Genomic DNA, 16,586 nt, shown 5'->3' on the forward strand with positions numbered 1-16,586 from the left:
CAGTGGAGGCGTTACATTCTGAATTGCTCTTATTCAAACAAATAAACTTGATCCTTGCAGTGGTGAGAGGGATCTAAAATAGCATTTTAAACACAATGTGAGCAGTGATATCCAGAAAATGTAAATGTCATTGCTATTTCAGTTACTCACTCTCAGAGTCTGCATAATACATTATTATGACTAGAAGTTATTCTCACTGAAAAGGGATGCAAAAACAAAATAAGATACCAGTTGGGGGACTCTATATAAAGATCAGTTACCTCTGTAAGATATCAGTCCAACATGTATCATGATCACACTCAGTCAAGAGGGATAAATAAGTGGATTTGTAAAGTTGTAGATTAAAATGAGAAATTCCTTCCCTGTCATCATGCTCACTGAGTTTTCAAATCCATTTAGTAGTCCCACTTGTCCTCATGTTGACCCCTTTACACACACAGAGTGGCCTATAAGTGTCTGTGTTGCATGTATCCCTGTGAGTAAGAGAAAATTGGAAAGGGACGAGTGCAATTGAACATGTAATAACAGACATAGTATCTAATAATGACTGTGTTTTGTTTGTTGAAGGTAATACATGGACATCGTCACTGCAGCTTTAAGCGACTGTTACTGACAGTGGCAGTGTGGTTAACCAACTTCCATCTCAGTACTTTTGATTTTTCTGCGTGGTCTGCACTACAGGCCAAGACAAGCTGTTTTCAATTGGTTTTATCTGAAACAACCAGTCATAACACTTGTGTAAGAATTGTTTAACTTGACCAATTGACAGATGAATGCTACTTGGCAAATTTAAATGTGAAAACACAATATGCCCATCCTGCAAAATATAATGTGCTATTTATCAACAAAGTTCAAATGGGGAAAAAAACTATTTGCAAGGTATTGTTTTCAATAAATGTTTTGATTAAGCTAAACTGCAAAAAAGAAAAAAGCCTTAGCACATCCATTTCATAAGACAGGTGCTTAGAAGAGCAATGTGTCCATCTAAACTTTAAGATAAATGCTTGTACACTCTCTAACTTTCAAACAAAGATTTATTGTCAATGTTTCAGTACTAGACCTTCATCAGGGAAACAGTGAGCTTAACTGCAACACAGAAGGCTGACTGAAGTACTTGCAATAAGAGAAGTAATGAAGTAAATATATACAACAGAGTTTCAGCTCTTAGCTGAAGTACTATCCCAGTGATTTAAATGTTATTTTAAGGCTGACTGGGATTCTTACTCATAACAATCAATATTTCTGTCAATCATTATCATACTATACATTTCATTTTTACTGTAGGATAATGATGAATGCAAACCAACCCCATCAAACTTATTTTTTTCTTTTAGTGCATATTTATGATTATTCTTGTTTGAGTGTCCATTTGTTTGTTTTGTTCTTTTTTAAAAAATGATTATCACAAGCATATTGATAACCAACACTGTGACAATTAGTATTTTGTATTTTCGTTAATCCATGGCTTCATCCAAAAAAATATTCACCTCAGAATGTTTGATATTAAGGACATAATAAAGGTCTAAAATCACTTGTTTGCCCATGTAAGATTAAACATTCCCATAATATAAGTGTCCAAGAATCATGGCTAATATAGAGGGAGGGGGAGAAACCAGCCTCCACCAAGGCGACCAAGAAGAGCCTCCTGGAGACAGCCCAAGCATGACGAGGGGAAGAAGATCAGATCAATGTGACATTCCCATCGGAAAATGGCTGGGGGATGCCTCCAAGAGGAAAGCCACAGGACTTGGTCCAGCAGTGCAGGAAAAAGGTTGTAGGTCTGGCTATTCCCAGTGGAAGCTGCTTGCAGATGTTCCCTCCGCTGTCTGTGTGGAACACCCTAACAGCCCTAGGAAAAGTAAGAAGGGAGAGGAAGACAGCTGCACGCAGGTTGAGGGGGGCAGCAGAGATAGCCTCTTCATGTCTTTGGTTCAGGCTGGAAGAGACGGGATGGAAACCACGAGAAGCATAGGCAGTGACTGGCCATCACTGCTTTGCCGTATGCCAGACATTTATGAACATTTTAACCTGTGTTTGTCACTCACAACTGTTTAAGAAATAATTAAAGAAGGCACACACGGTAACAGACGACACAAAGTGGCCCCCAAGAAGAAGATCGTTTTTTCTTTTGTTATTATGAGCACAAAGGTCCTGGGTTTAAGGCTCACCTGCACAGCTGCAATTGCTGCCAACTTGTTGAGTGCATCCTTGTGAGGTTGTACCACATTCACTGCCTGGAAATGTTGCACAGAGCATCATATCAATCTGGTCTTCTATTTTGCAGGACTGCAAGAACAATTTATTGGTGCAAAGGAATAATTACCTGGCAAGCTGCGCATTAAAGGTTTCTTGCTAAAAATCCACTCCTATCCTGTATCTTATCGAGCCCATAAACCCCTCTATTTCAGCCCTGCTCAGAACAGGCTGTTTCTGGGTTTACAGTTTTAAATGCAAGTGAGCTGTGTTCGACCATGCTCCTCTCTGGAAGTGAATGTTGCTTAGGCTTTCTTGCACCATGCCGAAATGTTTATGACGAGAAGGCAGACTCAGAGGGTAGAACAAACACCTTGCTTTGGGAGTGTCGCCCACCTTTGAGAGGGGTTGCTGAAAATCTCCAAAAGGCCTTTTTGAACAAACATTTTCAGAAAAGTGGAGCAGGCAAAAGATCTCATAATTCTGAGGTTTGTAGACAGACTATGGACATGTATTATTGTTTGGAAAACATGGTAAAGTGTAGTTTGCATAATAAACTCCCATTGCATAATAAACTCCCATAATCCAGTAGCATAGGCATTGGTTGAAGGGTAAGGAAGTCTCTATTTCCTTTAAGATGTGCAAACACTTGAGGCATGGCCGGTGGTGTAGTCCAGGGTATACCCACTTATTTTTCAGTCTCCTTAGGGTATACCCACTTCTAAATCGCCTCTGATTCACACTATTGATTGATTGACCATATTCAGTAGGATGCTACAATTCCTAGGATGGTGAATGGATGACCCTCCCTACTCTGTCTCTAATTGGCTAGTACACACTAACTTAAATATAAGAGGAGTCTTATGTCACTGTTAGTAACAGAGGCCGTTTATCCTCCGCTGGACGGGACACTTGGAGAAAAATTAAGAGTTTACCCACGCTTCAGGCACCACTACATCACTCGGCATGGCCAGCAGCAAGTGAACTCGAGTCCTGGAAACTACCAGTCTAAGTCACACTCAGTCTTGCCAGGGACACAGATATAAGCTACGAGTAAACTGGAAATATAAAAGAATAATCTCATCTGGAACTTGTAGGATTTGTAGGTGTAGTTTCATAAACAGACTAACGAGAGCCAAGGGCAAAATATATTTCTTGGAAATACTGAGGCTGTCTGCTAAGACCAATGGTTAAGGCTGATAAGGAAGTAATGTGCTGCTGAACTAATTTTCTTGGTGTTACATTTCCCTATGAGAAGTGTTGTTTTGGAGTCATTAATAAGACTCACAAAAATTGTAAAATTCATATTCAATAACTTTAGATTGTTAATACCACAGAAAAGGGATTTTTAATGTCTGGTATTATTGCAAGTGATATAACCAATCAGTTTGTAATTCCTCCTCTAGCAAATGTTTTTGTAGATACATTTAGTTGGATAACATCATGTTTGACTGTCAAGTAATCTAAAAAAGAACTGCCTAGTCTGTACCCCAGTAATAGAGTGCCTTATTGCTTTCTGATGAGTATTGATGGTGAATGTTTGTCTATCTGACTCAAAACCTTTGCCAGATGAAAATCTCATTAATGTATGTTTTTTAACGGTAGACTTGTAAAATTATAAACTTCTGGTATTTTTTTAAGTTGTTTATTTGATTAAAATAAAGCAGCACACATAAATTGAACTGTGAAGTTCCATGTTTCCTCTATTGTTCCCCATCTCTAGAGGCGAAATAGGCTAGTTTAGTGGGACATGTAAATGTATTTTAGAATCTACTTAATTAGCTTCTGCATACAAGGGAACCATTGACTATACAGTCTTTGATTTGAACCTTGAGTGTTCTCTATAGCCTACGTCACAACAGACAGACAAATCACAATGAAAGGATTTACTGTAGGCCTTCAAGTACAGTAGCCTACCACATGGCATTTATTTTAGCATTTTACAGAAGTGTAACGGATTTGTGCACAAGCATATTTAGAGTAGGCTAAGGATGATATAGCACAGCATAAAATAAAAAATCAGGCTGCATAGGCTATAGTGTTAACAACATTAAGTTGATTTCTGGTGGACTACTTTACAGCCAAAAAACAGCTGCATTTATGAAATAAAATGTAATTTAGGTAATGAAATATAATAGGCGTCACAATGTTTTGTTCTTTTTTGTGTGGAAAAACAAGTTAAACCATTACTGCAAGACAGTGCTAAACATACAAAACAGAGAGGGAGGGCAGAAGCCTAAGACATTTGGGCAGTAATCAGATGGCAGGGATTAAACAAATGAGCAAAAAGCATTACAAAAAGACAAAACAAAAACAACAGCAAACAAAACAACAACAAAAAAGAAAGAAAAAATAAATAAAGATAGGCTAGTAGTAAGTAACCAGTTTTAAATTTGTAGGGCCTTCAAGAGGATGGCGATGAGAGGGTGGTATGGTAGTATCTATGGATGGTTGTGTGTATTTGTTTGAAAGGTGATGGTTGTAGGAATGTGTGGAGTTGAGGATGAGGCTGATGTAGCCTTTGGGTTTTCAGACCTGAGTTTGACTGCAGATTGCAGGTGGATGGAGGGGCTGAGAATGCTTCCACCATTTTTAGTTCTGACATTTGATTTGAATTGAAACAGTCTTTAAAACTAAAACACGAGTTACTATCAAATACCATTACAACAGGAAAGCTTCTAGCTTTACTCCGATTCTGTTAAATACATTTATTCTGCCGTTTTGGCGGAGCAGCACCATCTTGTCTAACCGTTACCCCGCCAGCCAATCAGAAAACAGTTCATTGAGAGGTCGTTGTGTGCGTTACCATAGCAACGACCAACAAACGGAGTGGACTGACTGCGTCTTCAATGAATTTCGGGATGCTTCTTGTACGACTAAGTGGTAAAGGTTATTTGTTGTGTTAAACAGTTTAAAAGTGTATTGTTAAAGCTGTTGAACTTGAGTCTACTGTTAAAGTAACGTCGAAGAAGAAGAAGTCTACTTGGTAACACCAGAGTAAGTTTATCAGACTATCGTATATACACCCTATGTTAAGATGTAATGTAAGTAAAAACTCCTTATTCGGCCTGTTTTTAATCTTAAATAAATTACCCCGCAGACGTAGCGAGGTGTTATTTTTCACTTTAAGTAAGTCTATAATACTAACTTTTCGTTATTTTCTAAAGATAAGCTATTTCCTCTACCTGGGTACTGTTATCCTACACGTTAGTAGTCTACGTCATCTTTGGTAAACATGGTGGGCACCTAATGTGTGCTATTGACAACCTATTTATTTTATTATCACCATTTCTTAATCACAAGCTTTTTCTAATTGATATAGAATGCTATTTTAAGTCTTTTGTATAATTGAAATGAGAATGTCAATTAAATTATTATTTATGTTTTTGACCATTTTCCTTGTAAATATGTCATTTAGTAAACTTGTCTAACTGTTTATATTTCCAAATATTGATAAACTTAAAAAAGAAAAAGCTTGCTATTCATTAGGCTACAACTCAGTATTTACAGTCTATCTATGGGGTACAAGCTCCTCTCTTATTGTCTCTTATGTCCTTTCTTTGCAGGTTAATTTTCCTCAAACCAGTCCAAAATGACAGCCATTCAGTTTCCCACAAGAAAAAAGAGATTAAGGAACAACGAGTCTCTGCCTTGCAATCTTAAACTGATTCTAAAGGAGGACAAGCTACGGAGGGTAAGGATACGTAATGATATGGATTTTTTGAACATACACCTCACTAATGCACTGCTATTCCCCAGCAGATATATTCATTTTTCTTTGACAATCTTATGACAGGTTGTAACACTAATACGGATGACCTGAAGTCCCAAAAAGTAAAATATATATATCTTGTGCACACAAGAAAATTATATTGCATGCACAACACGATAACTTGTGGAAACAAGATAATTATATTGTTGGCACAAGATATTATCTAACTTGGGTGCACAGGATATTTTCTTTTCCCTTTTGGGACTTCAGGGGCTCCTATAACACAGACTTAACAGTATTCAGCTGAAAATAACTGGGCTTTCTCATAAATTAACAGAGGCCAAAATTATTGCACCAAGTTTTGGACATTGTCCCAAGCTTTTAAAGAGGCTGCTCCAAATGACAGATTGTACTAATAATTACCTTGGCTTCTTAAAGGGAGCAAAAATCAATATGTGACTGCAGTGTTTTGTAGCAGTGACCTCAGCTCAGCAATTTCAGGCCTCCCCTCTCTTCTTGGCGGCTTGTGTTTGTAGGCTAGGTAGGTGACAAGAGCAGGGGGAAGGTACTTTTACTTTCCTCACATGTTTCTCAGGCCACAATGAGATTCACATATATCGTCTAACCTCTTCTAACAGCTGATTTTATTGATTTCTAGTTTGTCTGTACTTAATTAAAACACATTTTAATAACATAAGGAACTCGCTGACAAAACTGAAATGCAATACATACAGTTATGGATAATTGCACCGTAAACTAAATTTCTTACAGAAATATTTGCACATCATTCAAGTGGTTTATAATCTGTATTTTCCATCATCTGTTGCTTGGCAGAATAGGAAGTGGATACAAAATTCAATGGAATATATTTCAAAGCTAAATAGTCAGAGTTCTGTGGGCTTTGATGTCTTCTGTATTTCTCCTTGTAGCAAAAAAGCGAAACATTTTAGCAGAAGTCACAATCTTAGGAAAAACCCCATAATTTCACAGCTTCTCTTTGTCAAGAACAATGTTTACTCAAGCAACTTTGTTGTCTCTGAATAATAGAACTGAGTCTATTTTGAAAACACACATAACTGGCTGCTATTAAATATTGCATATACAGTAACTCCCTCTGCTACATTATTCATTTAGATCTTCAGCCAAAATCCTTCTCTGACCTATACTTAAAATAGGCTAAGTGCAGTTAGATGTTTCTGGTACACTGAAAAAGAGGTGCCTGAGGGTTGAAAGGATAGGAAATAAACCACAAAATGCTGCAGATCGGCCTCTCTGAAAGGGAGAGTGTTAATAATCCTTGAGCACATGAAATCAGCTCATGGAAATGTTCTTGATGCTGGCAGATGAGCATCTGTGTCATAGCTGACAGGTTTTAGTCCACAGTCTGGCTGACAGCTCTCGTGCTCATTATCTTTTCCCCATTTCTCCATCAGTGCTAACAGTTTTGTTTGATATAGTGCCTCATCGCTTCTGAATTAAGAGACAGAAAATAGGCTATCGGTGCAGTTAACATCATTGCTGGTGTCCCTGTGTGTTTGCAGGTAACTCCATCTGTTTACACCCAGGAGATGTTACAGTCTACAGAGGAGCGTCTAGCTAACAGCAATGAGGTGCAACCACCCCGTATCCTGGAACTGCTTGACATGAGCATGACGACACATCACAAAGTAAATGCAAGAAAATGTGCTGATTCCTTTAGAGCTAAACAACTTCCTATGCTTTCACTATCTATAAAAGCAAAACTAAATCTTAGAGACAAGAAACAGATTACCGGTAAATGTTTGCGGATTGCACAGGGGTAATGAGAGGGTACAGTAATAAGTAGTAACAAGGATGATGAAAGTTGTTAATGCGAGTCATTGTGTAATTTGAAAGTGAAGCAAACACAAAAGGTCTGGTCTCACAATTGGTAATAACTGTGACAGACACCAGCATACAGTAAGAAATACAAGTTTGGCAGGATTTTGCCATCATCACTTTCATATGCAGACAAGCCTCAGCTGCTGACTTTTATATTTATGAGAAGAAAACCCTGGGGAATCCACAATTACTCTTGGGTTTCAAAAAATATAATGAATCCTACATTTGATTTTGACAAGCTGTCTGCTTGTTTGATATTTTCAGACCAAATACATTATATACTTATAATTAGGTATATAAATACTTCCAGTGATTTATTTTCTCAGGGACCATACCTTCTGAACATTTCCCTTCTTAAAGCAGTCCCATTTGAGCCACTATGGATTTAACATTAATATGTTTAATTAAAGGAGTGCCTAAAAATAAAAGAATGACTATGATGGACTTACTGGAAGGATAAATTGAACCTGCATACAGGGCGTGTGCTGTCTGCTAAGGTCATTTACATTGTACCAAAGCGTCTTCCTCTTACTCAGCAAGCACTAATTTATGGGCAGAGGGCAACCAATGTGAATGAATGCTCTGTACTTTTTAAGTCAGAATTTAGCAGGGTGCTTGGAGCCGTAATGTCATCAAAAGTTTTAAATTAATAAATGCAGTCTCATCATAATCACATAGATATAAAGATATAAAGATAGGCACTTTATTGTCATTGTATAAAAGAACACCATGACCATTCGGTCATCCTGAAAGTCTCTGTCATACACTGTGATGTTTAGTGCACTATGATTGTATCCCATTACTGATCATGACAGAGATTAAAAGTAAATAAAATTTAAGTGTCAACCGATAGAACTCAGATGTCTGTCCATTCAATTTAGGATATTCTGTTAGCTTAGCATTACCGGTATTTTAAGACTAGAGATGAGGAAAGAGCTAGTTGCGGTCTGTCTGCAAACAATCCACCCACCAGCACTTCTTAAGCATAACAGTAACATCTTCATGTATATGTTATTTGGTGTAAGAATAGGAATTCCCTCGGTGTCATTTACCTGATTATTTTTTACAGGTTAAAATAGCAAGGTCAGGATTTTCTTGTCTTATTTTAAGTAAGCGAAAAACTAAATGTTATTTCCTAGATTTCCTTGTTGAAGTTATATACTGTTTACTGTACATTATATTGATACACAAAGAATAATCCTAACACAATGCATGTTTTAATGTGGATAAACAGATGAAATATCTATTTAAAATGCTTCCAAATTAGTGTGATTAATGCATAGTTTTATCAATTTTAAATATCTACATTTAGTAGGTCTTGGAAACGGCAGCCATGAGCCTCCATACCCAGGAATTGTTCCAGAGAGAAACACTAATAATGTTAACCTTTTAAAACTGTTTTTGTGTCAGTTGTCATTGGTAGATATGGATCAGCCTCTCTTCCAGCCCTTCCCATCCGAGCTTGTCTTCCAGAACTTCACTCCTACACAAACCTACAAGTTACCTCTACTTCTACTCAACAATGACAAGGTGTGTGCATGACAAAAAAAGAAAAAAGAAAATAGTTACACTGATGACATGTATGCTGAACTGATGTTTCAATCAAGAATATCTTTGGTATGAAGGAATAGAAACAGGTTTTACAGTGTGTGTGTGTGTGTGTGTGTGTGTGTGTGTGTGTGTGTGTGTGTGTCACTGGGTGTGGGTTGTGTGCATGGAATGATTGGAAAAGGTCAGGAAGGATTGGAGGAGATTTATCACTGCAAGCTGTATAGACACTATCAAGAAATAATGAATAAGTCATCACTTGTGTGTGTACCTGGCTTTGTGTTTCTTGCTGTGTGGGGTTTGCAATTTTCTTAAGCTTGTGTAATATTTTTTTTGCCAAGGTTTCACGACAAGTGAAGGTGGAGCAGCAGGACTCAGAGTATTTCCATGTGGTTGGTCCAGAGGATGCAGGGAGCAAGGTCGCACCAGGATTGTCTGCCACCTTCACTGTTTACTTCACTCCACAGGAAAACAAGGTACTGAGGACAGAGGGGAGTCTGACTGCTCCATAGAATAATCCCAGAATGAAAGCTAGTTTCAGAATGCACAGTGAAGTATCAAGGTAACCTGCACTTAAGAGGCTGTCATAGAATTTAGATTAGATGATTAGATAACAATGTAATCAGACCTGTAGGAAAGCAGTCCAAAGGATGTGGGTAAGAATGTAAAATTAGAGGGATAATGATTTGGGTAAGCCCTGAAGATAAATATACTGCTGAACAAATATATAGATTAAATAGATTACTTGAAATCGATAACAGATAATGCACTAAAAGGATGCACTTTGCATTCACATTTTGTGCACAAATCTTTGGTAATGGTTAACGCAGAGTCAAATGGTTAAGTGTCAAGGGTCAGGCATTGTGTTACACCAGCTCATCCTTTTGTCCTCACTTTTACTGATATTGTGAGTGAAAGTGAAACCTGAGAAGCAAAGGTCAACATGAAATGTAGCAGCATTATATGATACTGTGTGTTTTCAGCACACTTAACTGTTTATACCCTTTCTTTTGATTTGATTTAACCTTGTGTGTGACTAAGAAGATGGTAGAATTGTGAGTCAGTTGGTCCCCTCACCTAAAACATTTACTAAAACATCATGAAAACAAATACAAGGATTTTAATGAAATGTTGTGCAGACATTCTTAAACACTTGATACAAAGAGTATATCCTAGTGATGAAATTCTAATTATTAAGCAAATTAAGTTTGTCTGTTCCTCTTCAAGTCAAGATCCTGATAAAGATAAAATTAAAAGCTGTTAGGAGAAGTGAGGAGGACCTCTAAGACGCTTAAGAGTTTCTCAAGCAGAGAAGAAAATATTGGACAGATTGAGAGATACAAGGAATGTTTTCAAACAATGGATGACTGTTAATTCAAGATGATCTATTTCCCCTGGTTAATATCAAAAAGATTAAGTACTAATATTACCAGCATGCTAGATAAATATGGGCAAATAAATATCACTATGAGTATGCAAAGAGGCCATTGTGCAAGTGTTCGGGTGTTAACAATTTTTTTTAAAGGTCAATCTACTTTTAAAGTATGGCTTAAATTTGTATTCAACAGATTTCATTACAGAGTTTATAATGAGCACATTACAATACTGTTCATAATTACACAATGTTGGACTTTATTCTAAGAATAGGCCAGTTGATTTTAACTGCTGTTTTATGCCCGCTCTCACTAAGTATATCTATATAATTTTTTCTTCCCCTTTTTGGATCAACTCATTACGTATTTTGAATGAGAATAGATTATTTGGGAATATGGGCACTGATTTGAAACTGTTTTCAACTGTATCTGCTGAAAATCAGTTGTGACAAATGTATTTGTTATGTACCTGCTTAATATCAGCACCCTGGAAATGTCATTTTGAGCCTGCTGATGTTAGCATTTAGCTGAAAGCATCACTGTGCCTGAGGGCAGCATCACACAACCACTAGCTGGGCTGTGATCTTAAGCTTTTTTTTATAATAACAGTTTATGACTAAAAGATTTTGAATGTCTGTGTTACTCTGTTTGTGTCATTTGGGACAGAAAGAGGGCTAAGTACCATCTAACAAATACATGAACTTCACTATATGCAGCCAGAGTGTTTGACTTTTTTTTTTGTCATTTTGTCTACGCAGGACTACCACCACAGTCTAGTTTGTGTGACGGAGAGAGAGCGGTTTGAGGTCCCAATCTGCGCCATTGGGCCACGTGCCATTCTAGACTTCCGTGATGAGTTCCATTTACCTGTCTGTCCAGTAAAAACTTCCACACAGAGGACTCACCTAGTCCGCAATATAGGAAACAGTGAGGCCAAGTTCACACTTAGCACACAGAGGTGAGAGTCTGCATGATCCGATGGGATTATATCAACTGTTTGAGTGAATCTAACAAATTATTACACATAAGATATACACATTTAATAAGTTATTTAATGCACTAACAACAGTGTACAGGAGTTTGTTTGTAAATTAAGGTAATTTAACAATATTTACCCAAAATTGGGTGCACAGGACTTCTATTTTTATTGCCTTGGAATCAAAACAGGTATCGATATCAATTGATTTTTACTAGTACTTTATCTAAGTTCCAATAGGTACACATTTCACTAACCTCAAGAATAATGCCTGTTAATTGTTTCTTATTCTGTTTTTTAAAAACTTGTTTTTTTTCTCCAAAACATAACCTATAGACACAAAGCCTAAACAGGTTTTTTATTCCAACTTGTAGAATTCTTCTCTGTTCTATTTTTTAGGCCTTTCTCAGTGACGCCCTCTGCTGGAACCCTGGAAGTAGGAGAGGGCATGCAGGTGACAGTGGATTTTAACCCCATGACTATAGGAGACCACAGCCAGGACCTACTTCTGCACTATCATACTGGTAAGACCACAAATAAAGCAAGCCCAGTGACTCAAATATTTCAAATGCCAGGTTTGACCATATTTTTTTAAAAACAATAGCACATTTCAACTTCACTCTCACGTGATTTATCTGCCTCCCAGAGCTGTAGTAGTGTAGTGTAATAATATTTATAGCTGCCCTACTCTACATATTGACTTATTTTAGTAATAAGAGGGACTCTGTTGCTTTGCTTACAAGCCTTTATAAAAGAGAGGCGGTGAGTTTTCAGATGGTTTTGCTCTTTTTTTTTCTGACATTTTTCTCTTTTTTGATAGTAAAAATATTAGATAGATTTCCATGCAAATGTTTGCACGCAGTACTCTCATGAGATACTTTTAATTCCGGACATTTGACATGACAAAAACAAGTGTATGTATCCATATAACTTTTTTTTCTCTTGGATATACATATACACATACATTAACCCACACAGTGAGCTCTAAAAGCAGTAAAAAGAAGAAGATGGAAGCAGAAATGTATACAAAAATAGTTTGCATAATCAGCAGTGTCAAATGGAGTGGAACAAAAAGGATGAATGTGTTTACTATAATCACTGAGGTAAACACTTTAATGAGATTCTCTTTCAGCATCAATGCTGACCCTGAAGCAGAACTGGACTGCTAAACATGGCGCACCATCAGCACACTCACACACACAAAACATTGGTTGCTGTAATTTCCTCAGTCCTAGCCCAGGGTTTAATGAAAATAATTGATAGACAGGACTTCACTTTAGTCTGGTTTGAAGTTTGTTTTGTTTTGCGCTTGTGATTTTATCGCGTGTGTAACTGCTTTTCTGTCACATAAGCAGGCCTTATCATTGTTTTCCATCCAGAAATCTATCTGTAGCAGCCCAGCACAGATATATTCCCCAAAGCTGGTCCAATTAGTAGTGCATTGTCTCCTTTCCGGTTGTCCTTTTTTTTGCTGCATTATGTAAACTTGAAACATTGTGTGTGTGTGTGATTGTTTTTTATCGTATGAATATGGCTGGTTTTGAATCCAGAATGATCTTTTCCTTTAACCTTGGATGTAGCAGATGAGAAGTTACTAATGAGGTACTTTGGGGTTTGTGTGGGTATCTGCCTGTTTGCGACGGCTTGTGGCCATGAAGGAAAAGGTGACATAAGTAATAGTAATAAGAGGAGAATCTATAACATCCTCAGGGACCTGCAAACTGAAGATGGTGGGGAGTACGATGATGAGGGCTGTGGGGTATAGAATTTACTGCTTAGTGAAGCTCTCTCCGAGGACCTGTTATCTCTCCTCTCCATTAGAATGAATCCAGGGATATTACAGGTTTTCTTACCATGAATTACAAAAAGTCAATCACATGATTAATTTCTGTAAAAGTGAAGATGTTGCCTCATCATTTCAGGAGGAAATAAGGTTTTAGTGTATTCCAAGGAAGAATTGTGGTTGCATGCACAATTAGCCAGACTCCTTAACATCAAAGGCGGGAGGACAGATCTTTTGACTTTTCCTGACGACTCAAAAGGGGAACAATTAGGGGAAAGAAGAAAACAGTAATGCATTAGAAGAGATGATTTTAGGTTGTGATTATTTTTCTCTTTGTTTAGCACAACTCTTTTCTAAACAACCTATTGGATATATGACTCGTTAGTAACCTTCATTTGCTGTGTTTTATCAACTAAAGGTTGTCAAACATTTAATGTGAGCTTTAGATTCATGTTCTGCGTGTACTCCCAGCTAAACATTGGAAGCTGAAAATAGCAACAGCAAACGTGACAGGCTAGGGTTGATTAACCAAGCGGAGGCTTCAATCAAAAACAAATCAGCTTTAGTCCTTACCTAAGCTTGGCACATCAAAGTCGCCTTTAGAGCTAATTTCAGCTACATAGCTTCCTAAAAGTTATCTCAGTAGAAAAATCCCATGGCGCTGAACAATTATAGTAGAACAGCTGTGTAGAATACAGAAAGGGGACTTGAGTTCACTCTTGTTAGATATGCATCACCTATGGGTGGATATTCCACAGCTCACTACTCCCTTTCTTTTTCTTTTTTACTCTGAAGCACTGTGCATGCTTGGGTGTGTGTATGTGACAGGAAATTCAGTGGCATGCTGACGCGGCATTTATTCTGTTATCAGTAGTGGTCCTGAAACTTTCCCACAGGAAAGTCACCTTGTGAAAAAGTGCCTGTGTATGATTGGTGGATAAGAGCTGAACTGTTTTGTCTTTAGATTCATATTCATCAATTTTGGCTTTATCATTTAATTATTGTGACGCTATTTCCCGGCATAGAGTGACTGATAAAAATATTTATTTATAGGTTTTTAATGACGATTGCTTTGATTAAAAAACAACAGGATCTATGGGTAACATCTATTTGAGTAGGTTTTCCAGTTTTTGTGCACTTTAAAATGATTTTTGCGTGGAATATGATCTTTAAAAAAGGGTGCTGTGTGGCTACATGAACAGTCAGGTCTGCTGAAGGAATAGCAAGGAGTGGTATTCAGCAGCATTAAGCTTTTATAATGGGAGGACCAGCAAAGGTCCAGAACACCACTTACAGCCCATCAAGAGACTATCATTTTTAATTTAGCACCTTTCCCTGACTCCCTCATGCTCATGTATGTTTCAGATCAGTATTCTGCTAAAGGCTCGACTCCTCACTGAGGGGTCATTTGAGATTTCTGCAAAAGCTGGCTGTGCATGTGTATTGCATGCCATGTACGTCCAAAGTTAGTTACATTTTCCATCTTTATTTTGCATTGTCCCTGAAAAGCCAGTGCAGCTTTGAAAATAATAGTTTGCTTGTTCTGTCTTAAAAGAGACTTCTTACTCCTCCAGTAATCCCCCCTCATCCAACCCCCTCCCCTGTCACTGCTGCTGGTTTAAATGAAAAGACGGACAGCTCTTAGACAGCGCTGAGGCATCTGCTTTGACAGGGCTAGAGCACCTAGGGGACTTCAGCAGAGCAGCCTTTTAGAAAAGCAGCACACACGCACACAAACAGCAAGCAGCTGCACACAAACAGACACACACACACACAATCAAAATCTAAGTACAAGCACACCCTCTCTCTCACACACACACTGCAGAGCTGCTGTTTGTGCTGTAATCAAAGGTAGCTGAGGGGGCTGAGAAGTTCCCTCGATGTGTACATAGAGGAATTATGGGAAAAGAAAGCGAGCAAGGGAAGATGGGTTGGTGGCCAGTGATGATGAAAGCTTAGCAATAAGCTGCAGCTCTCCCTGCCTGTCAACTGGTGTCATAGCATCCGGATGCAGGGAGATAATTGCTTTTCTTTCTGTATACCACTATTATTCTTTCTCTCATCCTCATTTCCTTCTATCACTCATCTTCTGTCCTCCATGTTTTCTTTTCTTCTTTATCTGTGGGTATCTCACGGCTTCCTTGTCTTTCAAGCAGTGAAAGCATAGATCTGGCCTTCCTGTGGGACTGTGCCTATGGCGGCCATTGATAGTTGCATGTGCAAAGCAACCCAGAGCACTCCCTGTTTCTTATAGTGGTTTTATGTACGGTTTTGGTTAAGATTTAACCAGCCCTCATTCTTCTCGGTTGTTTCCCTCAACTGGGACTGGGGTTCATTTGTTGTTGATGCCTCTTGAAGCTAAATAAGTCAGACTGTGAGAGTTTAACTACCACTGAGGCTTTCAAGCTGCTCAAGAATGAGGTATCTCATGTCCCAATTAATCACTTCTGCTCACTTGTGTTCCAGCCGAGGCAGAGATGGATGAAGAGTTCTCTTAAACAGTTTGCATTGAACAAGCCTTAAACCTAATGGGACGGTTATCTTAAGGAAAGTCAAAACACATACTTCATGTGGTGGCTTTCTTTACAAGTGCTTTGTTTTATTGTCATTGAGTTATTATTTGGAATAGGTATTTGTCATGTTGTGTTTGATGGTGTGTGGGTTCTAATGTGAGAAGGTGTTCTTGTCCTGTGTTTTTGGCCTGAGAGATGTACTACAAAGCAAGTCCTACACAGCCAGTCTGTCTTTATTCCTAGCTTGCTTGAAGAAACCCCAAAAGATAAAGAGTATATCAAAGGTGGTTAACAACTGGCTTTATAAATAGATAAATTGATTAATTAATTTTCATTGTGCCAAACAGGGAAACATTTTAGGAAAACAGCTATAGGGGGTCATTTTTCATGTATTTCTATCTGAGTAACAGTCTCCTCTCCAGAGACCAGAGCCAAATTCAATTATTGGACTTGAACCTGAAATTTCTGGTTCCTAACCCAAGTCCCTACAGACTCAGCTACTGTTCATATTTAAAAATAACATTCTGATGGCTTAAAGAAAGTACTCTTGATAACACTTACATTTTAATAAAACTGCCCTGTCATTCTGAAAGGGATTTGTCATTTGGGTTCTTGGTTGTGAAACAGG

General features: G+C 38.0%; 1 protein-coding gene across 1 annotated transcript in view; it reads left to right on the forward strand.

The window, feature by feature from the left end:
- Positions 1-1,584: 1,584 nt before the first annotated feature.
- hydin (HYDIN axonemal central pair apparatus protein) overlaps positions 1,585-16,586 on the forward strand; it is a 77,346-nt gene continuing 62,344 nt past the window's right edge. Inside the window, exons 1-6 of the mRNA XM_065956585.1 lie at positions 1,585-1,890; positions 7,447-7,572; positions 9,176-9,295; positions 9,655-9,789; positions 11,445-11,644; positions 12,062-12,186. Coding sequence (XP_065812657.1) covers positions 1,585-1,890; positions 7,447-7,572; positions 9,176-9,295; positions 9,655-9,789; positions 11,445-11,644; positions 12,062-12,186 — 1,012 coding nt within the window. The remainder of the gene's footprint in view (positions 1,891-7,446; positions 7,573-9,175; positions 9,296-9,654; positions 9,790-11,444; positions 11,645-12,061; positions 12,187-16,586) is intronic.

Source organism: Labrus bergylta, chromosome 7 (assembly GCF_963930695.1).
Source record: "Labrus bergylta chromosome 7, fLabBer1.1, whole genome shotgun sequence".
Lineage (NCBI taxonomy): Eukaryota > Metazoa > Chordata > Actinopteri > Labriformes > Labridae > Labrus > Labrus bergylta.